Source organism: Streptopelia decaocto, assembly GCF_964273445.1.
Source record: "Streptopelia decaocto genome assembly, chromosome: 2".
In the NCBI taxonomy this organism is placed as follows: Eukaryota; Metazoa; Chordata; class Aves; order Columbiformes; family Columbidae; genus Streptopelia; species Streptopelia decaocto.
Genome location: NC_138655.1, coordinates 115,319,431 through 115,343,137, shown reverse-complemented (window position 1 = coordinate 115,343,137; position 23,707 = coordinate 115,319,431). Strand labels below are relative to the sequence as shown.

At 39.9% G+C, this 23,707-nt stretch overlaps 1 protein-coding gene across 1 annotated transcript in view; it reads right to left on the bottom strand.

Moving 5' to 3' along the window:
• GLB1 (galactosidase beta 1) overlaps positions 1-23,707 on the bottom strand; it is a 51,840-nt gene that overhangs the window by 6,286 nt on the left and 21,847 nt on the right. Inside the window, exons 6-15 of the mRNA XM_082044784.1 lie at positions 22,827-23,007; positions 21,461-21,519; positions 20,449-20,570; positions 20,314-20,354; positions 19,734-19,846; positions 16,676-16,750; positions 11,167-11,256; positions 9,100-9,213; positions 7,847-7,978; positions 3,645-3,875 (exon numbers count right to left, since the gene is read on the bottom strand). Coding sequence (XP_081900910.1) covers positions 3,645-3,875; positions 7,847-7,978; positions 9,100-9,213; positions 11,167-11,256; positions 16,676-16,750; positions 19,734-19,846; positions 20,314-20,354; positions 20,449-20,570; positions 21,461-21,519; positions 22,827-23,007 — 1,158 coding nt within the window. The remainder of the gene's footprint in view (positions 1-3,644; positions 3,876-7,846; positions 7,979-9,099; positions 9,214-11,166; positions 11,257-16,675; positions 16,751-19,733; positions 19,847-20,313; positions 20,355-20,448; positions 20,571-21,460; positions 21,520-22,826; positions 23,008-23,707) is intronic.

Sequence of the window (23,707 nt, the reverse complement as noted above, 5' to 3'; positions counted from 1 at the left end):
TAAGTTCAATTAAATTGTGGTTAACGTGGCATACAAATTCTTTAAATTACTTTTTATAGTGGAGGTGGCCAGAATCCCCAGTTTAGAATACTGTTCTAACATTATAAATACTGTAAGTTCAAAAGATAAAACAAAATTAGGCAAGGGGAAAAAAAAAAAAATCAAAACAGTCACTTACACACCACAAAACAGACACATTGAAGTGCCACAAATGCAGATTCTCCCAAAAGTCTGTGAATTGATGAGTTGCAGAATGTTTAGTAAAACTGTAAATGGACTCCTACTGAGTTACACTGAATCTTGGTTCATTACACAAGACAGAAAGGAGGAGATACAGCTGATTTGTACACATAATTTGCTTTCACTCTTAAGTGTCCTTTCACCACATGAGACAAGAGTCCAGTGGATATGAAAAAGGCAGGGAATAGATAACAGTGTCTGTGTCTTCCCTCTTGCTTTGGCCTTTGGTAACCAGAACATAGAGGAAAAATAAACTAATTCAAGGCATTGAAGTAAACTTATAAAAATAATAAAATAGTCTGAATCAAGTAAGGACTTTTACTGCACTTGATGACTTCTAAAATCATCTGGGATAGCTGAAATCAGAACAATATTTTTAAAGGATTTATAGAAGTGCAACTGGGATATAGTGAGTACTGCTGTTCAAGCTGTTTCAGAGATATTTTTCCTGTGTTTTCTTTTCCACGCATTTATGAACACAAATTTTATGAAACTCACATGAGAAATTTTGTAAGAAGTTGGTACATTTGCAAATGAGATCTTATCTTGCACAGTTCTACCAAGGTGTTAATCAACTTTGACCTCAAACTTTTTTTTTTTTTTTTTTAAATCAAGTTTATCTTGCTTTGTGGCTTGGTTATGCTGTATTAAGAGGCAAGAGAAGCGCTATTTATTCAAGCTCACTGCTCTGGTTCTGTAGCAGTTTTAGAACATATGACATGAATGCAACCTCCCCACACACAAGATGACTTAGTGAGTAGGCCCTCCAGACAGTAGCCTACCTACTACAGAGAGTGACTGTAACCCCGTGGGAAGTAGGAGTTTACTGTAGAAATCAAGTGCATTAGAGTTCTTATGCAGGAGGTGTGATCAGACAGGTCTCTGTTCCTGATCTTAATCAGTCATCGGTTGTAACTCATTTTTCCGGTTAAGCTATGAACTTGATTTCTAAACTTCAAACTGTCCTTACTAATGCTGCAGTATCTCAAAACTGCACACCTTTCTATGCCCTAAACCAGCAAATTATGATACTATACACATTATCAATAAATATGCCCTAGACAAAGTAAGGGAGAGGGGATCCCTATCTTAGGTAACAGGATTTCCTTCAGCAGGGTCAGCAACTACAACCCATGATTCCACAGAAATCAAGAACAGTCCTGGCTCCAAATTCTCTTTTCTGTTGAAGAAAAAGTCCGATAAATCTAACCAGACATTCAGGGGCACATACGCTTATGGGCATCATGCTTCCTCAAGTGATAGTGGAGGAAGCTTTATTAATAGTGAAGAGTTTAAAAACCACTGAAGGCAAGCAAGCTACAACACAGGTCACGACTGTTAATGCTGCACCCTTCATCCAGCAGGCCATATTCCTTGTCTTAATATGCAAAGGCAGGATCACCATTAGGACCATATGTTGTCTTGGTTACATGCCATTTCCATGGTTCTCCAACTACTCAAACAGGTGGGTTTTAACCCCTATTAAAAGTCCCTCTTCACACCTTGGCATCAGCAATTTATACAGTGCTACTCGAGGATTTAAGGCCCAGATCCAGTGGGCAACCGTGTAGAATTTAAAGCCTTACGGCCTTCTGCCTTAAAGGCAGTTGCTCATTGGTAAAGTTATCTGGAAGTCTCAGCTTCCACACCCAGTATCACCTCAATCTTATTACTCCTGGATATCTTGTTTAAAACTTTGGTCCAATCCATATAAAGCTTGAAGGATCAATTCAACAGTCCTACTTACTGTTTATCTGGGATCTCTTCACCTTGACTGCTTTAAAGGGTATACAAACTACATAAAACAGGTTTCTACACTCAATAGATCAGAGGAAAAATTCCCACAAATACACAAGAACTCTTGGACTCATTTGTCATATCAAATATGAGTTTGCCAACAGGCAGGTATGGTCATCCCACTTCCTGAAGAAGACTTAAAATTCATTTGGGTTAATTCATTTTAATTTGGGTCACAGAATTTACTGCAAAAGTCTCAGATTCCAGTTCCTGTGCAAAGAGCTATTTTTGGATTTTATTCAGTGACTGTGTGAGATACGCACGCATATAGGAACAGGGACTAAGTCAGACTTCCTCATTCAAGCGTGTTGCCAGCAATACTAAGTGCCTGAAACGAATCATGGTCTCCTGGACATTGGAAAGTTTTTCACCACTACAACACTATAGATAGAACACTAGCAACTCCTTCTCCTAATCTCTTTTAATAGCAGTAAAATAGTTGTTTCAGAAAGTAATAACTCTGCCACCTAACACTATCACAAGCACTGGACACTATCACTGAAGCCTGGACTTAAATGCTTAGGCCTCCAAGGGGAGGCCTGTCCATGCTTTGTAACAGGATCCACAGTTCCTCACACAACACTGAAAATATGTTCTTAGTTACTTTCAATCAATCAATATAACCAGGAAAGTGTCGCATAGCATCTCACTTCTTCCAGAATAATTGTTTTATCTCAAGGCAATTATTTACTGCCTCCCTCCAAAAAGCTGCTTCTGCTCCACATCTGTCCTGATTTCAGCTGGAATAGAGTTTATTTTCTTCCTAGTAGCTGGTATAGTGCTGTGTTTTGAATTTAGAATGGGAATAAGGTTGATAATACACGTTTTAGTTGATGCTCAGTATTCAACGACTTTTAAGCTTCTCATGCCATGCCAGGTACACAAGAAGCTGGGAGGGGGCAGAGCGGGAGAGCTGACGCAAACTGGCCAAAGGGATATTCCATACCATATGACATCATGCTCAGTATATATTTTAGGGGAAGCTGGCCAGGGGAACTGCTGCTTGGGGACTGGCTGCATGGCAGTTGATGGGTGGTGAGCAATTGCATTGTCCATCACTTGTTTTATGCATTCCGTTATTATTGTTGCTGTTTTAATATTATTTTCCCTTTCTGTCCTATTAAGTTGTCTTTATTGAAACCCACAAGGCTGGTGGTTTGGTGGGTTTTTTTGTTTGTTTTTGTTTGTTGTTGTTTTGTTTTTTTTTTTCCTGATTCTCTCCCTCATCCTATGGGGCAGGGGGTGAGCAAACAGCTGTGTGTGGTGTTTAACTGCTTGCCGGGTTAAACCACAACAACATCTCAAGACAAAGAAAAGCCAAGAAACAACACAACTCATTGCAGCATTTCATCTTTCTCACTGTTGAAAAAACTAGGTTTTTCTCTGTGTGATTCTCCACTTTCTAGACTAAAATTATGTATCTTTTGAATGTTTCCCTTCTCTTAATGGTTTATCTCCAAATATACTTAAACCATTTCCTAGTCATTTCAATATATTTGAGAAACCCCACCACTACAACCACTACAAGAGAAGTTGACTTTGATTGTCCATAGGGGTTTCAGTAGCTTTCTGAGTGGACTTTAAGATTTTACAGCAAAAAGTTGTACCTTTGTCCAGTCAGGAAACTTGACATAGGTGTCTTGAGGCAAGTCTGGAATCCCTCCAGGAATTGAAAGTCTACCAGTGTAAAAAGTAGGCACTTCATAACTCAGTGGATTGCCAACAAATCTCTTTGGTTGGTCAAGGCGGCCATGGTTCACTGCTCCATCTATGTCTAGAGGATAAATTTCCCATTCGACAAGTGTATCTTGATCAAGAGTTAAATTTGAAACTAGACCCTAGGAGGAAGAAAAAAACAAAACAAAACACCAAAACATAACAAAATTAGCTTCAAGCTATTGATTTTTATGGCTACAACTATAAATCAGTCAGGAATAAAAACTGAATCAAAGCACTTGCAACAGCTGTCAATCTGTGTATGAAAAAAACCAAGCACCTGGTCTTCAAGTGTTAAGCTTTGCTTAAGAATAAAGGGTTTCATTTACCCCCTGTGAAGATCTGTTCCTCTTCAAAGAATTCAGTTTTCACTGATGCCCAAGATTTTTTTTTTTTTTTTCAAACTTTTTTCCTGTAACTGTGAAAATTTCTGGTTTGCTCAAACATGAACACAATTCCAAAACCTGAGGTTTAATAAAAAGGGGGGAAAGTATCAAATATTTTAAATTTGAGATACCATCAGGAGATTGGGTAACAATGAGTCACTAACCCAAGATAACCACCTGCACAATAGCAGAGAAAACAATATTGAGTTCCTACAAATCTTCTACAGCTAACATACAGTATCACAAAATCAAGACACATGCTTTGTGACCCTGATTCAGTAAAATACATCAAGCTTACAGTCAGCTTCAAGCCCACAGAGTCTTGTTTCATTTCTATGAATCACGTGTGCAGCACACCAGGGTACCCGTGCAATGAATGCAAAAGCAAGTTAAGGTAATGATTTAAGAAGGGTGAAAAGAACATTAAGTTACCCCAGCACACATCCTAATTGTGTTATGATAACAGTTTCTAAAGTTGTGTTTCAGTGTAATGCAAGGGGTTGATTTTAAACCAATGCAGCTACATCCATATAACTGCTTGAATAGATCCTGTGTAGAAGCTGCTTTGCAGCGCAACTTAAGTTCTTTTACAAACATCACATGTCGAAGAGGAACAAGCAAAACTACATTTTCTATGGCCTTGGAGGGCTGATACTATGTCGTGTGTCTGTTCTGATGCCTAATAAGCATTGGCACTGACTCCACAAGCCTCATCATCAGTACAAGCACTAATCGGCTTTCTCTTCCTTTACCAAGATGCCCACTTTACAAAACAGGAACTTATTTTTCTTCTGTCAAAATAAAATATCTGTACAGAGTTAAGCAGCAAAAGTTTTCTACACAACCTAGACTTAACTCTGTCTAGCAATCAACTGAAGTGATGCAACATAACTTTAACCTAAAATTTCTAACCTGTCTCCCTAAAACCATATTTAGGCAATACGAATGGTGTGATTTTTCAAATGAGATAAAGTGCCTACTAAGCATTCTTAGTTTGGTGTGCATAACGGTGCAGATATGGATATAAATCTTCCAAGTAAAATAAAGATACAGGTGGCAGTGAGCATGTGAAAAAACAGAGAGAGAGAAAGCAAAAACCAAAAAACAACAAACAAAAAAACCAACAGAAACCACACTCTTCCTTCCTTTGTGTCCTTCATCAACAAGACTTAGATCAGCAGGATGTTTTAAAACCAAAACTCTTTTAAGATTCCTTCCCACAAGCTAGAAGCTAGTTCCATTTCAAGCTCAAAAAAAGTGACAAAAACCAGCCAAACGAAACCCAGAAAAGCTACCCCATTTGCTTTAAAATGGAAGGCTGCACAAGGTAGGAACCTCTTCCCCTGAAGTTATTTTTGAAAGCACAAAATATCTAAAACCCAAGGTATAGTTATACCCAGTTTTCCAAATCAACACAAAGAACAGCTTAAAGGAGGAATTCTACGGGGAGAAGCAATACGCATATTCCAAATCTACCTGAGAAAGGCTGCCTTTTTACACAGAAGGATCCTGCTTTTAGAGGATCATCCTCACACTGCACATGTCTACTAAACTTGCTTTCACTCTTTAGAAGGCTGAAACCCTCACCTAAGTGTGAATTTCAGCTAACCACAGCAACACTGAGCAGCTCCCTAATTCAACCTCTAACCCTCTACTCTGGTATCTTAATTTAGCACTAAGCACAGAGGTTTCCTTATCACCTGGCCTGTTATTAAATAAATAAAACACAACATTTCTGCTGCCTCTACATGAAGGCAAAACACTGGGGAACAAGTTGCCCTCTCTTGCCACTCACATAAAGGCAAGATGCCTTGAAAAGACAGCATGAACAGACTTGGCATTATGGCAACTCACTGAATTTATATGTCACTAGCACAGAAAAGCCTCTGTTGCTGACGCTTTTAATTCAGAGGCTTTCATACATCTTAATAGTTCCCACATATATCTAGTGGGTTTTGGTTAGTATTTAAAGAACTGCATGCTTTCCAAAATGTAAGGAAGGGGAAACTGCTTTCTTATATCATGAAAGCCTGTAGTCTACCAGCTTAGCAAATGCTGAGAGTTATATTGTTTTGCCCTGACTACTGTCTTAGCATAACTGGAGATACACCTAGAAGTCCTTGCCACAACGCACTTAAGAATAAGACAACTGGTCAACTAGATTCCTTTAAAACAAGTCTCAGCTTCAATTATTCTGCGCTGCTTATAACCAACATATCCTTCAGTTATGCAAACAGGCCCATCCTTCTCATGGTAGTAAAATGCAAGTGTGAGAATAGGAGTTTCTGCCTACTGACGATCTTGCACATCTCTTCAGAATCTGTTTTATGACAGAACTAGATTCTCTTAACAGGCCCAAAGTTGACCAGAGTTTGTGGTCTCATCAACTGGGCTAGTAAAGATGCATCCACATTTTACTTTTTTCCCTACCTTAAAAATCCTACCTCACAGCATACATGCCTCTCTTGCCTGTATTGTTTATCTTTCTCCAACTTTTGCATCAAAACTAACTGAGAAACACTTTGGACAAGTCTTAATTCTGCTCTGAGACACCTGTCACAGACAGAATTTAGACTGAGAGGAAAAAGAAGCTTCTGATTTACCTTGCATCACCTTAGCAACAAAAGACACCACAATCATCAGACAGCTATTAATCTGGACAGTCATTAAACACCTGACAAGCTTTCTGAACACGTTTGCCACATTTACGTGGCAAGGTTTTGGTAATGCAGGGGCAGCAGGGTTGGCTTTTGTGAGAAGATGCGAGAAACTGCTCCCATGTCACACAGAATCAGTTCCAGCTGGCTCCAAGATGGACCCACCGCTGGCCAAAGCTGAGCCCATCAGTGACACTGGTAGCACCTCTATGATAACATATTTCAGAAAGGGTAAAAAAAACCACTGCATAGCAGTTGTGAGAGAGGAGAGAGAAAATGGGAAAGAAGCAGCCCTGAGCACCAAGGTCAGTGAAGGAGGGGCAGGAGGTGCTCCAGGTGCCAGAGCAGACCTGTGGTGCAGACTATGGTGAGGCCAGCTGTCCCCCTGTAGACCATGGAGGTCCATGGTGGAGCAGATAGTGCTCGTGAGACAGCCTTTCCAAGCCACACCAAAAATATTGCAAGGGTATGCTGCTAACAAATGAAATAGGACATAGAAAGAGATTAAAAAAGTGTACATATATACACACATATACAGACAACTACAACTCCAGGACTCACAGTTCTCAAAGTATGACCAAGTTCTCAACTGATTTCCAAGTCATTTTTGGAGTTTATCCAAACAGCTTCACACATTTGAAATGTTAGCTACAGGCTCAACTCAACCTGAAAGTCTTGTGGGCAACACTTTGGCCAACAACGTAAGTGAACCAACAAAAACTATTTAGAAGATGTCTGTCAGTTCTAATCCTACTTCAATTTCAGAGGCTGGATGGGGCTCTGAGCAACCTGCTCTAGTTGAAGATGTCCCTGCTCATTGCAGGGAGGTTGGACTAGGTGACTTTTAGTGGTTCCTTCCAACCCAAAGTATTCTATGATTCAGTGACAGGAAAAACTCAAATGAAACCTATCATGTAGTTAAATTTTGAGGTAAAGTTACAGCTGTGTAATTCTGAGCCTTTTGCTTTTTCTAATCTACTACTTCCTTTTTTAACCTGTGGAAAAGAGGAAAAGCCACCACAATCCAGTAACACAATTGATTTTACTTACCTTAAAGTCATTATTGTATCTACCAAAGTTGACTCGGCCCATATTCTCTACCAAGATGTCCAGATTTGCTCCAGCCTTCCCAGTTATATTTATCATAAGCGATTTGTCCCTTTCAAGGACACCTTGAGGAATCTATATGAATGACACCAAGAGGAAGAAGAAAACCATTGAAAAAGAACACAACCCTGTTATTTGTCTCTTAAACTTGCATGAAGAAAAGGGACAGGACAAAGGAAACAAACAAGAAAAGTTAAAAAGAAGTTTTCCTTTCCTCCTCTTGCATGCAAGCACACATAGATACAAAAAGCTGCTATGTCAATATTCACATTGTAGTACATCAACTGGATGTGCTACTACACAGCATTTATCTGACACCATCTCTTTCCTTAGCTGAATTCAACTAACTCCATCAACTGTTAGAAGATGCAGCTGAGTCACAAAAAGCAAGTTCCCAAATTTAGTCTAGTGACTGAAAAGATTTTGGAAAGATCAGTGACTAAAATGAGCTTCATCATCCAATTAAGTTTGCATCAATATTTAGCTTTATTTATTTCCACTCCCACAACATAAGGAAAGAAGAGATTGACCTGGACACAAAGGTGATGAAAGTCAGCACAGGTCAAAGAATAATTAAAAGATAGGCTATCAAAGTCTATTAATTTATATTAATTCTCACTAAGCAGGAACAAAACCCTGCTTAAGGGAAAAAAGGCAAAGTTCACATCCTGCAGAATAAACTTTTTTTTTTTTTTTAAAACTTGTGGTCAGAAGCCAGTTTCATAGGGTAAGACAGGCTCAGGTTTCCATTTCCCCCCACCCTCGAACGAAAAAAAGAAGTTAAAAAAAAAAGAAAAAAAATATGGAAATACTGTAGAAAGCCACCAAGCATATATCCCATTAACGTATTTCATCAACCTGCAAGTAAACCCTTCTTGTAGTTTGTTGGTGGTTTGGTTGGTTTGGTTTTGTGTTTCCCCCCGGCACTGGTCATGAATCTGTATCAACATTCAAATATCTCAAAAATTGATACAATTTATTAGAAATAACAGTCATATTTTCTGAACTTTGAATATGTACATTTAGTATTAATCAACTATATACTTCCTTACTTTCTTCATCTGGTTAAGGAAGATTATCTAATAAAGTTGTTTTGGTAAGGTGGAGAAAGGAGAAAAAAAAAAAAGGCAGACTGTATCCATGACTTTTGTGAATAAAACTCATAGCAGAAATGAATATCAGCAAACAGCGTTTACCCCATTGACAGAGACATAGGCCCGATCATGGACTCCGTTTAAAGGTGAAGACAGTTGTGTTGGCTCTGTACAGTTTTTTGGAAGCTTAGTTCTGTACAGCACAAACCCAAAATACTGAAAAAAAGAAAGGAAAAGACACCAAACAGATTAATAAACCCAGTCATTCCGTAGCTTCGGTTCAGATCATGAATTAGAAACATCTCATATTCCTGCCTACACTCTCGGATTGAAACGTTAACTTTAATTCACTTCAGATAGCATCTATCACAGATACCAGCTTCAGATTAGAGTTCACTTTGACCTTTAAGTAACGGGCATAAATTCCACAGAGTTTCCATTTATAAATGTTTCATCAGAATATTTACGTAACTCTAAAAGATAAGAGACTTAGCTATGAAGGTATTTCCTCAATAAAATAAAGCAGTTAATGACTGACAGTATAATTTCTTCATTAAAAACAATGAAAAGATAGCTGGAAGATACTTTCATAACTGCGTCTATATAACAAGGTTGAAAATGCACTTGTCACCCAGTGCCCATAAACTGACACATTCATGAAGTTGACCTCATTTTAAAAACTACCTGATTTACATCAGGAACAATTTGGAAAATTTTTCACTAAGTTCCCTATCAGGAAAGCCAAAAAAAAAAGTCACATTCATTAGAATTTTTTTTTTATCACAATGTGAAACACAAATTAAAAACAAGTCAAAAAATGTATAATCTCTTTCACTCAGTAGCCACAAAACCATTTATCTTCAAGACTTGGATTAGAACATAACCCCGGCAGGAAGAAGTGAGAGTAAGCCATTTCATACTGCTATAATTATTATATTTGAATTACACTTGCAACAAGGTGCCCAGAAATGAGGGGGAGGAGGGGAAACGGGGGGAGAGAGAATGGGAAAAAAAACCAAACACACTAGGAAGTTCCACTGGCTGCCATCTTCTCTCAGAACTTCTCCTAAGCAGAGTACTAAGAGCAGGAAGGCCCGAGGATGTGACAGAAAAGCCCACTAGAAATTACATCCAGCCGCAACACACCACCTGCAGCTTCTCTCACACATCTGTATTCATGGCTTGGAAAGGAAAGATCTGAGTTTTGAACCCCTGCTTGACTAATGCCATATCCCCGGCACGTGGTGAACTGGTCCCCTCTCTTCTCCCTCCCCCAGCTACTACAATCACCATATTCTCTCTGAGTAGTTTATTTTAGCTGCAGGCAATTAGCACCCATGGTCCAGTCTCTGCAAAATTTGGCGCAGAAGCGACCAAGGAGCCATGTAACCTTAAGGGAAAGGCAACCCCTTAGCAGCAAGGGACAGATCTTTGACTGTGAGGGAAGATATGGAGGGTCACCAAAATTGACAGGGAAACTAAGGCAGAGACTGACAGAGAGAGAAAACAGCAAGACTGCGAATCAGCAGAAGTTACAGGAAGATGCAGAGAAAGGTATTTTTCCTATCTCAGCCAACTGGGTGAATGACTTTGACAGTGGATGGCAACAACTCTAAGAAGTTGCTCCCAAAGGTTTCTCTCTCTCTCTTGCTTCACCACATATTTGTAGTCCTTTTCTTTTACTATGTAAGTAGGAGGCCTATAGAAGTGTCAAATGGATTGCACCGCCCGATCTCCAGGCCCCCTGACTTATATGAGAAATTGGTGTCTAAGTGACCATGCTCACTCTGATAGCAGGTAGGGAGAGGCAAAGAAATACCAGGATAAGGAAAATGAATAGTGAAGGAAAAAAGAAAAAGAAGGATAAAAAAAGAGTCTCTTAAGAAAATGAAAATCAATACTCCAGAGAGGAGAGAGATAAAGGTGAAAGCCTGGATGGCATATATACATACATTTATGGAAATAGGAAAACCTTGGGTGCAAGACAACAAAATTTTAGAATATGGAAAAGTCTCCAATGCAAAAATCCTGGAAACCTTTATGATACTATTACTTCTGTGCTGAGGTAAGGTTTAAGACATTGGACATAAGAAGAGCCATACAGTACAGAGGGTTGTTCAAATAAACTTTATAAAATTACTGCCAAGTGCCTGCTGAAGAAATCCTCACCTGCTTTAGCTGAACAAAGGTTAATGGGTAAGTGCTTTTCACTGGTCCTGCAGGTGACAGCCTGTCAAGAACCTCCACCACAGTGCCCACCTGCAGCATAGAAAAAGCAGATATATGAAGGACAGTAAATTTCAATCCAAATGTAACACCTTGCACATCCAGCCACCTACCTGCATTTGTCCAGAAAGCAAAAAAATCTTAAGCCCTTTCATCAACCTGATAGGCACATTAACAATACAATAGAAACATGCTACAGGTGGAGCAATGTTTTTAAAATCCAGATGTTCTAAATTTGCTATGCATTCATAAAAATAAAAGTGACTTTTTATTGTTTAATGAGAACTAACCCAAGAGTTTCTCACAAAAGTTCTATAAACAAACACAACTGCTCTGGACAAGTAACACAAAACAACAATATTATTAAATTGTATTCAACTAGTTATAATCCAGCTAGGGAAAATGCCACTGATTTCCAGTGAGTTACTCTGGAATCATTCTGAGCTAAGCAAGGATACTATTTGGTTCCATCAAGAGTTATGCAAGATTAATTTACCCTACTTAGTCTTAAATGATTTTTACAACCCTAGGGCTGCAATTCAGTATCACAGAGAAGTAGCTGGACTGGTTTTAGTGAAACTGGGAGCAAGGTTTAGGCTAGTCACATGCATAAGTACCTTGCAAAATAAGTACTTACGAGTACAATTAAATTTATTTTCATTGCCATCAGCAATTTCCTTTTGTCATTATGGTTTCCTATCCATCTACAGTTCTTTCTCAAAGTCTGCTATCAATCTGATGTTAGTCAAGATGTATACAATATGCTGGGCATCTTACAAGCTCAACAAATCAAGTGCTTTCAAAGTTTTCACACAAGGTGTCAGCCTGTTTCACCAGAAGTACTGTCACTGTTGAGTGGTAATTACACACCAGACATTCAAAATACTTCTTAAATGCAGATTGACTTTCAAATGCTTGAGAAAAATGTAAAAAAATTAGGCATTTGAAGTAATGTAAAACTGTACACTGTAAGTGCATTCACAGCAATACAAACTTCTGAGGCTACTTCAATAACAGAAGTACTGAGTTTTTGCAGAGCGCACATGCAAGTCAGCAGTGCTGAAATATTAAACTAGATACTAAAATGTACATTACTTTGTGTGAATCCTGTATGTGACAGATGTCAGTATGGATCATCTATGCACACAATTTCTTTAGTATAGTACTGGTTTTGGCTGCAAGTTAATTTTCTTCATAGCAGGTAGTATGGGGCTATGTTTTGGATTTCTGCTGAAAACAGTCTGGATAGCACAGCAATGTTTTAGTTACCACCAAACGCTGCTTCCACAGAGTCAACATCTTTTCTGCTTCTCAGACTACCCCACCAGCAATCAGGCCAGAGGTGCATAAGAAGTTGGGAGAAGACAGTCAGGACAGCTGACCCCAGCTGACCAAAGGGATATTCCAGACTATATATGATGTCATGCTCAGCAATAAAAGCTGGGAAGGGAAAAAAGGAAGGGAGGAGATGTTTGGAGTGATGGCGTTTGTCTCACCAAGTAACCATGATGTGATGGAGCCCAGCTTTCCCGAGACAGCTGAATACCTGTCTGCTGAAGAGTAGTGGTGAATGAACTCCTTATTTCTTTGTGTACACAGTTTTTGCTTTACTTATTTAACTGTCTTTATCTCAACCCACCAGTTTTCACACTTTTACCTTTCTGATTCTCTCCCCATCCCACTAGGGGAGAGTGAGCGAGCAGCTGCATGGGGCTTAGCTGTCCACCAGCATTAAACTACAATGAGCACATACACATAAACCTAAATGGACTTTTGATATTAGCTTATCTCAACTCTTTAACAAAGAAGAAGAAAGCAAAAAGAGGCCAAAACCATACAAAGGGTGATGCCATCACCACCTGGAGGTTGGGCCACCCTCACTAGTCCATAGCTAAGCATGTTCACCCTGGCGAGAAGGCTCTCAGTCAAATGATGGTTTGCAAAATTTTGATTAAAGTATTAATAGTTTGCTCTTACATTTTCAGTTTAAACATTGTAACTAAAATAAGAATCAGCTTTCAAAGAGTAAAATTCTCCAAATGGTCTGGACTGTGTATGTGTCCCATTCCTTGTGCTCCTCTAAGGGCACCAGTCATGTCAAAGCAATATGCTGGACTCGACAGGCCATGGGAGAGACCGAACTGCTGGGTTTTGTACAACAGCTGTGAAGCAAGAGACAAGGATTTTTGCACAGACACTGACAGAGTTGATTTAGGGAACTAAACAATCATATTAGCATGAATAGTCTTGGCTCCAGGTAGACAATGAAATCAGAAACAAAGTAGTATTAAGACACCCATGGTCACTTGAATGAGCTACGAACTGGCAATAAGTGCTGCTTTGTGCCCTCTGAACTGAGTCCTGGCAGTTGCACATGTGCCTGCTTGACTTTTTTTAAAGTTCCTGCTACCAAGAGGGCTTCTGTTCTGAATACAAGTCAACCATATATGATCCACTCATGGACTGGGCTGGTAGATGCTTGTTTCTTTGAAACTTCAATGGATTATTTTTGTTCAGATTTCGCTTTTCAGTGGTGTGTTTAAAAAAAAAAAAAGATCTGCTCTTGCTGCAAGTTCCTGTTGACTGCTACTTAGTGGGCAATCAGTATAACAGAAGCTTAACAGTAAATTTGAAAATTACAAATACTGTCAAGAATTTTTAAAAATTCAACCTGTAAAACAACAGATGCCTACTATTAATAATGAAAAATAGCAATAATTTTTATCTTCAAAACCAAAGTGTAAGATCAAACCTGAAAAAAAACAAGAAACAAAATAGCTCCAACAGGAACGATATCAACTACTGGCAGCATCCTGTTTACTTAACTTCTTTCTGTCTCCAACTCATAAGTGTTACCTGCTACTTGCTATTGCTTGAGCTCTCCACATCCCAAGAACTGGGGACATGTCCAGAACCTAGGGGGTCTGTAGGTTGCAGGGCTAGGACAGACATTTCCTTGTGACCAAGCACTCCTCAGGGCACTTTTAAGTGGTGACCAGAAACTACTACCCGCTCCCAGGACACAAAGACACATCGCAGGCACCAAGATTCATTGATTTCCCTCTGGAAAGGGTGATGCCCACATTCTGGGGCTTAAGTCCCTACATACTGTCATCTTGCTCACATTTCTTGAGCCCATCTATTGCTGTTCTGCTTTTGCCAGCCCTCATTCCTTATCTTCAACACTTCTCTTTTGCATGTATGTAAGAAGACTTTTTCCTTATCACCTGCTTTCCTGGCCTCTGCTCTTCTGTAGCAACGTCAGTGTCCCCAGCACCTTTTAATAAATTACCTTTTTTTTCCCCCACCCTGGGGAATTCTTTAATAGAATTCAACAGTTCAAAATGAACAACTGCCTGATCAGAAAACCGCAGGGGAGGTTTTTTTGTTCACTTGTTTTTAATTTTATTTTTTACTTCTTTTCCCTCCCAAACTAGCCTGAATTGCTAAGTTATTTTAATCAGGGGCAGCCTATTTGCAAACCTCCAAAACCAGCAAATATGACAGGCAGCACCACTGAAGGCAAGGATCTCTTTTCTTCAAATTTAGGTCCTGAGTAGCTGATCAGGTACTTGAGGACTGAATAGTCACAGAATATCTTGGGGTGGGGGGGAAGATTAGCCTGCTCTGGTTACATGCACCTCTGTAAATTACAGCATATGACTCCTGAAAATACTCTGGAGGCTCCTTTCCCTCTTCCTTTCCACAAAAATGTTAAGGGAGTTGGTCCACTGTAGCAGATTCAATACTCTGCACGCAGGCTGACTACTGGACCTCGACTGCATAGTGAAGCTTCACATAGTACTTTTTCAGCACTGTAACTGCAAAAGATATAGTTGGGAAGTTTACTGTTACCAAAGCTAAGTCTCATTATTTAGAATATTCCCTCTTTTATATTCACCCCAACGCATTCAGGCTTCTCCATACAATGAGGTGCACCAGGCTTGGTCCCAGCAGGGGCTAGAGCACATGATGGAGTTGGGAGGACAGCTTTGGCTGGGAGGGTATGAACCCTCTGTGATTTGAGATTCATCCTGTGTCGCAGAGTAACCAAGCAGAAGAAAAAACTGCTGCTGAAGTTAAGCTGCAAAAAGCAGCCTTCTTGCCATAAAACAATTCTAGATGTCTTCAGTTGAGATGGCAGTGTATGTACGGGTAGTGACAGGAACCTCACACCTGGCACTTCAGACATGCCATGTAGATTCCTGAAACTGCTGGGTGGAGAGTCAGACACCTCCTCTCAAAAAAGCAGGAAGTCTAGAAGGTGAGAAATTGCAGGAACAGGGCTCCCAGTATGATGACTGTGTCAAAGCTGCGACATTTGAGCAAGTTTAGTCATCTGACTCCTCCTTTGTAAGACAGGTGTGTGGGCCAGGAACCCTGCAGCATTCATTTCTTGAAGGCATGAAAGTTCATTGTTCTACTGAAATTGGACAGCCCTGTCTGCGAGCTGGGAACCACGAGAAGATGGAAGAGTCAAAAATCAGACTGATAGGCTCCCAAATGCTGGCAGCCTACGACAGCAGTAGAAGCAGTGGGTGTACTGATAACAGTATATTGTCAGTCACCACCAAACGTAAGATAGTTCAATGAAACCTCACATGGCAACCCCTGCCTTAAAAAGGTCTGAAGATACTCAAAGGTTCCTGAAAATGATACAGATCTGTTTCAATTTCACTGGTGAATCACTTCTATATAAAAAGTATTTCTGCCCACCACTTGAGTGGGATGACTTGAAAACATCTGCAAAGCCTTATCACTACCAAATTCTGCAACATTTCAGCTGCCGTGTGTAACAGATCAGATACGCTGCTGACTGGAAAGGTGGCTGTCAAAATTAAAAGCACAGAGTCAAAGCACTATGAATTATAGTATCCAGCACATCAACTGCAGTAATCCTCCACCTCAAAACAACTTGTCTGTGCCCAGCAGAATCTATATAGACAAATTCATACCTGTTGCCTCTTCTGCCCCCCTTAAACCATCCTCTACCCTCACTGCAGGAACCTAGTTCTCAGCCATATTTCATAGAAAATTGTCACTGGTCCTAAAATGATGGTGCTATGGACAAACCCCATCTACTCATGTGCTGACCAGTTACACCACTGTTGTCAGAAAGGATATGGCACGGGTTCTGCATGATTTTCCCTTGGCAGGAAATTAATTTAATTTCTCTCATCAGCCACAGATGTTCACAAACCTTGTAAGAAACTTCTCAATAAATTTGAAAGTCTTATTGATAAGTGTTTCATGTTTCAAAATGTAAATGCCTAGAAATACTTGAGATAAATTTCAAGCTCTGCTCCATCCTTCCTGAAAGGATGCTTTCAAGGTTTCCTCTTTATATTGTATGATATCCAGAGACTGCCATGACACCCTCAAACATTTTCTACTAAAAACAAACATACAGCATTACAATAAGATACATGGTGTATTACTGATGTTAAATTACCTTCTGCAAGTGAACACTCCCGTATGCAAATTTGGGTGTTGTCGGAGGGATAAGACCTTCTGGTAACTGCTTATACTAGAAAGGGAAGGAGGAAAAAAAAAAAACACACACAAAACTTAAATACAGACATGCTTTAAGTGAAACCTCTCTTTGCACTTCACAACTTATAAAAGTAGAACTTCAGCTAAAAGTAGACAATCTCACTGTGCTAAAGGGTTACTGCTGCATCTCGTCTGACATGATCACAAATGGAAGATGTTTTCTAATAACTACTAAACTCGAGGTAACAGTAAAAAGTACAGCGAACAAAGGTGCTGCCAAAGAATCACAGCACCCTTGGAGCCCTCCTGTGGCTAGAGCTCATGTTACTGTCTTCTACAACCCTGCAGTCATCTCCCCAGTCCATGGGAGTTCGAGTTAACCTTTCCAAGTCTGCAGAGCAACGTTTCCACCTGACCCTTCCTTAGCAGCACTTCCCTATGGGAACTATTAGGCTCTCATGCCTTTCCTTTCCTTATGCTCCCCTGCCACTGGCTAATCCATTACTGACTGGGCTGGTTTCTTTGAGAAGCAGGTCTTGCAACCACATCCTCCTCCACAGCTCCATGAACCCCTCGGGTCCTATTGTTAGCTTCCCTCTGGTCCTGGTCTAGACAAGTGCCCAATCAATCACAGGAAAAAAAAGGAAAGGAAACACACTGACTGCCAAGCTATTTCCTGTCCTCTCTGTCTAGGAAGGAGCACCTGAGATCAGCAGAGAGAAGGGGTGAAGGATTTCCACCACTTTCTTGGACACCTTTGAGGAATGGCAAGTCTAGAGAGTGGTTTTCTGCCCCATACCCTCGCCGCCTCCTTTCTGAGCCTACAACCTTATTTCCTCCTTGCCATCATCCCCTTCTCCCTTTCCTACCATTACTTGTCTCCTGTGATGTCCACTCCTCCCATCTGTTCTTTCATTTACTGAACATGGCCCTGTCGGCATGTTATAGGGGAAAAAAAAACTCTGCAGATGAGATACCCATATGATCAAGCAATCTAAGCCAACCTGTTAATTAATACACAAGCACAAACGACCACCCTTGTGAAGGCTGTCTTAATCTGCACATTTGGTGACTTCTGAGTGCTTACTTAGGCAGCTCCTAGGTTTGGGTTTATTTTTTTTTTAAACAAAATTGGTGAGGGGCTGAAAGGGCATTTTTTCTTAAAAGGTTTTTACTTTGACTTCAGCTTGAAAGTTTTTGCACAAGGCATGATTTGATGGGATTACACATGGTACATCCAGCACAAAACGCATGCTTAAAAGGTCGCCTCTGAACCAAGATAAAGGGGTTTTTTTTGTTTGTTTCTTTAGTTGGTCTATTGTTTTGTGGTTGGTTGTTTTTAAACAGACCACAGCAGTATAACTCCCAAAGCTCTCCAGTGAAATCTCAACTATGGACTGATGAAAGCCTAATTTATATTTCCAGTAACAAGTTCATTTCTTCCTCTCTGTATTTGAAAGTCATCAAGAAATTCAGGCTTAAAGAAAAGAAAAACAATGTTCACCCAAAAGAAAAAGTCAAAAGCAGGAAAGTTCAACCCAAACAGTAAAAATTAGAAAATGCTGTCAGCAACCGAAAAAGAGCTGTAGACTGAAACCTTTCTTCTTTATTGATGGAAACAGTAAAGGAAGATTATAATGTGTTGGCTTTGTAGCACAGCAAACATGTTGAATGCAGTCATTTGTTACAGGCAACTTAATTCCTTTTTTGTCAGGTCCACCTCAAACTGCAGCTGCGCAGGTAGACTGTTATGGGTTCAGAACTCATAGAAGAAACAGGAAAACTTCACTGAGATCCTATGGATATGGAAGGCAAGAGATAAATAAACCACACCAAAAAGAAGCTGTGCCATGACCCAACACACCTTAGGTTATACTGAACACTTTAGATCTTATCAAAGCTGTTTCAGTGCAGCAGAACACTACTTACATTTCAGATAGGGATCTTGCCTTGAAGAAAACAACTCAAAAACAGGAAGTTTGGGAATTTATCTGGTGAGAAAAACTATATCAAGACAAGAGGCTTCCCTTGAATGGCTATCAAAATTATCTCATCCACGGAATGCTTAGGAATAATGGAGAAATCGAAGAACATTATCCACAACAGGCCTTCCACATGTACGGAGAAAAAGGCATCCTTGACCCTAGAGAAAGTGTAGTATAGTTTTGGTACATCTACTCTCATGAAAAAAAAGTCTTCTAGTGAATAGGAATGTTGCTGGCATGCAACAGGACAGCGAGTACAAGCCTGAGCCTTGGGATTCCCATGGAATCTGCTTCTAAGCCTCGTCAGAACAGTCTCCAATGCAAGGCTATTCAAAATCCTAGATGTAGTTTCCACGTATCACTTCGATCTCCGGTTTGTAGAGTTACTGTGCATTTTTACAGCAAAGGCAAATCTGGTCCCACCCACTAGCTACTGTTTGTGGCATCACAAAAACAAGATGTGTTCATTTGGATAAGCACATTCCTTCTCACAGAGGCCCAAAACCACAACATGAAGTTTAGGACAGAAACAGCCAAAGCACTAAGCTGCAGTGCATATCAGGCTAACATTGAGTGATGAGCCCAAGTTGACTGAACAGCTAATCAATACCACAAGGGTAAAGCTTTGTTCCCTCCTCCTCCATTTCTTCTCCCAGCAAAAGCTTTTCTGCCTCTCTCTGCTCCGCTTGTGCCTGCACTGGTTCTCATCTGACTGAGACAGCCAGACCAGCTCACTGACCTTGAGTCAAAAGAAAACAAATGCAGCAAAAAGGGAGAGCTGAATCATGTCAGCGTCAGACCTGCACCTGTATCCCCAGCTCTGAAAGGAAGGAGGGAGCCATCAGGACAGAAAGGATAGCCAGAGAGCTGCAGCGGTTAGGTTGGCCTAATTGCCTTGTTCTACTTTACTTCCCTCACCTGCAGAAAACACTACATTCAGAAGTAACTTATACCAACACAAAAGCAAGAGAGTTTGCAGTACATCAGGTATGCTTCAAAAAACCATTCTAAACATGTCCTAGGGACACTCACCATACCAATGACTTCCCTCAAGGCAAAATATTTTTCTGTCAGATCCCCCGCTTCACTCAGTGGAGCATCATAGTCATAACTAGTGGGCTGTGGCGCATAGGGCATATTAGCACCTAAAGGAGGGGGAGTGGGGAAAAAAGCAACAGAAACAGTGAAAGAGTTGGGTTTTTTCCCAGAGGTATCAACTTTCAGAATTCTTTCCAGTCACAGCCAGACTCTGCTACAGTTTGAGATTCGATGTAGGCTTTGGGATTGGCATACAGAAACTATTTCTGATGGAAGACACTGTCCTCCTGAGCTCACACCACTCTGTTATACAGTCTTCAGAAATACTCTGAAGGGAAACAAATTTATCCATGTTTCCACTGTTTCACAGGACTGAGTGAAGCAGAAGTAACCTTTGCAAGGATAAATACCATGTGGATTTAGTACAACATGCCAGCAATAGACAGAGAACAGCTAGTGCAGTCACCTTTTGCCATGTGAAAGCAGGCATAGCTTATTCTCTCACAGAATACATTACTAGACAGTTTATAAACAGCTCCCATACATCATTAGTACTACTTAAATAATTTCTTACCATTCCAATAGGCAAAGTTAGTCCCACCTATAAACATGTACCTAAAAAGGAAAAAAAAAACCATCCACTTAAATCAGATTTGCTGAATTAGGAAAATTAATCCCCCCAAAATTAACCTCTACTGAATACACTTACAGGTTAACGTTAGCACCATATGCCAGGATTTCATTAAGTGTTTTAGCTATAGTCTCTGTGGGCACAACAGAATGATGGTGCCCCCAGTGATCCAACCATCCCGTATAAAACTCAGAATTAACCTGAAAGGAGGAAGGGCAAAAGAGGAAGGGAAAACATGAAGCAGGCACAAGAGCAGAATACAATGTGATTTAAGGTTACTAACTCTAAGTGGGAAGGAAAAAAGGCACCTTGACTCATTTGAGCCATTTTTAAACCACTATAAATACAGTAAAGAATACACTAAGTCAGTCCTTTTCAGCAAATTAGTGGTCAAAGAAATCTAAGGACTGTTTCAACACTTTTATAGGGACCCTCTGAAGATCATTGCTTAAGTACCCAAGAACATGGATTTCCTTGGAACCTGTCAATATGAACGTGTTTCAGATGCTTAGCATTCAAATAAATGATGGAAGCAATAAAGTCTCTGAAGAACAGCATATATAGACTAAATGCAATGAAAATAAATCTTTCAAGTATTCAAATGACATTCTAAACAATTTCGCAGCACAGAGATAATCTTGCACCCTCAGTGGGCTTTCTCCTTCTGTCAAAATGGCTTCCAGTGATCTTGCATCCCATTATAGCTTGTGTAAAACCTCTAGGGCAGCTGAAAACAGGAAGCAACTTCTAACCTGCCCTTTTAATGTTGCTTTTAACTTCCACCCACACATGTACCTCACTAACTCATCTAATCATACTGTTTCCGCTGCTTTGTAAACATTTGTCTTAACAAGGAAAAATACTGAAACTAAATCAATACCTTTTGAGACCAAAACAGTATTTGCAGAACAGCAGTTAAAGTGGATTTGACAAACACACACAAGCTCATCTATTCAGTTTTTCTGACTGACTTGGAAATTATGTCTTTGTAAACACATCCCTAAAACCGTCCAATACACTTGCTAACTCCTCTCGTGTTAACTACTACAAGATTAGGAACGATACAAGAAATTTAAGTGAAAAGACATACCAAAGGGCCTCTAGGTTCACTGCCTCTTTGAGCTAAAAATGCTGCTGTGACATTGCCACCTATAAGCAGACAGAAATAAGATTGAGTTGCTACATCCATGACTTCTCCAGTCCTTCATTTTGCTGAAATAGGTGTCTTATCTCCTTTCCAACATTTAGCAAAAACCCAGACAAGAAAGTTACTTCAGAAAACATGAGAATCAATACCTTTGATTCTAGTGCTTAAGTCGCAGAACTTATTTTAAATATATACATACACGTATGCACAAATGTATGTTTTGCTTTTTAGATACATGCTCTGAAAAATCCATCTTTTCTCAGGAATTACATCCTGGCATCAAAAAGTCTGAGATGTGTCAGAATTGCTACTGGGAAAGTCAAGGCCTGGGGTTGTGGTACCAAGGCTATGGGGAAAAACAGAAGCCAGACAGCCTCTGGACAGGAGTTTCACTTCTGATCACTCCCAGTGGCTCAAGCCAAAGGGACTAGAAATAACTACTTCAAGAATAGCTCGCCATCTCATAAATGATACATGTGAAGGAGTTCACAATTTCAATCTACTTATAAGAAGGCAGATTCTTGATAGGCACATATTTTTGGCTGTAGAAGGAATCATGTATGAAAAAGGCTACACTAAAAAAAAAAAAAAACCAAACATGGAAAGATCTATCTTGGAGTGTTTTTTGTGCCTTAAAGCGATTTTTCCAAGTCTGTGCAGTATACAAACATTTACATCATTAACTCTCCTCTTATATCTAAAGGGCATCTTCTGAACACACTGTGGTTGCTTATCCATTCTTCATGCCTATATCACAGTGAATTGTGGCAGCGTGCACATTTCTCAGCAGTAATATTTTTCCGTTAACCAGTGGCTTAAAAATAAATTAACTATGAGGGCTGGATTCTGAGATAGACAAAGGATGTTAAAAACAAACAACCAAACCAAAACCAACAAAAAAACTAACAACAAAAAACACAAAAACCCACCACATGCATCAAAAAGAAATTTAAAAAATAATTAAAAATCACATCAATGCCAACTATTACTGCTAATTTTTAGAGGATATGCACTATGAGCAGTGTAAATTGTTTATTCTTGATTTCATGACACAAAGAAGTGATCGTGACTCTCTAGCTGGATACTTGTGGGTGGTACTTGTACATTTAATAGTACCTCAAATATACATAAATGCTAGGGAGTTAGACTTGATGATCCTTATGGGTCCCTTCAAACTTGAGATATTCTATGATATCATGATTCTATGACCTCATTTAAACAAAGCTGTCAGGTTTGTCAAGCAGTCAGGAGAATTTGTCCTGCCACAAACACACAACAGAATTTTTCATAACAAACCGCAGTTTCCAACCTGGGGCAAAGTCCACTGTTGCATAAAGACCCTGAAGAGCTCCACATCTCAAGTGAAACTGGCTTGCACCATCAGTTGTGAACAGCACCACCTCATCCCCAAGATGCTGGCGGAAGAGCTTCAGAAGGAAACGCAGATAGTCATAGTCGCAAGCGAAGTAGCTTCCATACTCATTCTCTACCTGCGCAGTAAAAGCAAGTCAGTAAAGTAGTGGCCAGCTTCAGTCTGCATCTGACACCAAGAATGGAAAGCACAAATCAAACTGTCCTCTTCCTTTGACAGCAGTGCTGAAAATGTCATTTTAACTCCAGACCTGAGGAATAAGAGAAGATAACACTTCTAGGCACTCATTCCTCTCACCTGTATCTTAGGGTGGACCAATCATTCTGTGGAGATATGTAGTTTTCCTACAAAAAAATCACTCTCCACATAAAATCGCTACCCTAGCTACCTAGCAACAGTGATCAAAACACAGTTTCTGTTAAAAAATTGAGAGCTACAACCCACCTCCCAAGCAGAATAATAAAACTATAGAACAGGTTATGACATGACCAAAACTGCAGCAAAATTGGACCTCCAGAACAGAGACACCTTTAAGAGACACACATGACCAGCAAAGCCCTGCAATGGACTCAAAGGACTGAGGTGAAAAGGACAACCCTGCTGCTACTGAGAGGTACATATCTTGCCCTCTTCTCAAGGAATGGACTTTCAAGCTTCAGATCCAATGCCATGCACACCTGAAGGTTACTTCTGACACTCCTGTTTATAAGCATCTTATTTCTGACAAGGAATAATTTTGCCCAGTGCTTTTACTCAATAGACATATTGAGTAAAGAGCAATGATTTGGGGTATATTATAAGAAGGGTCCCCAACCATT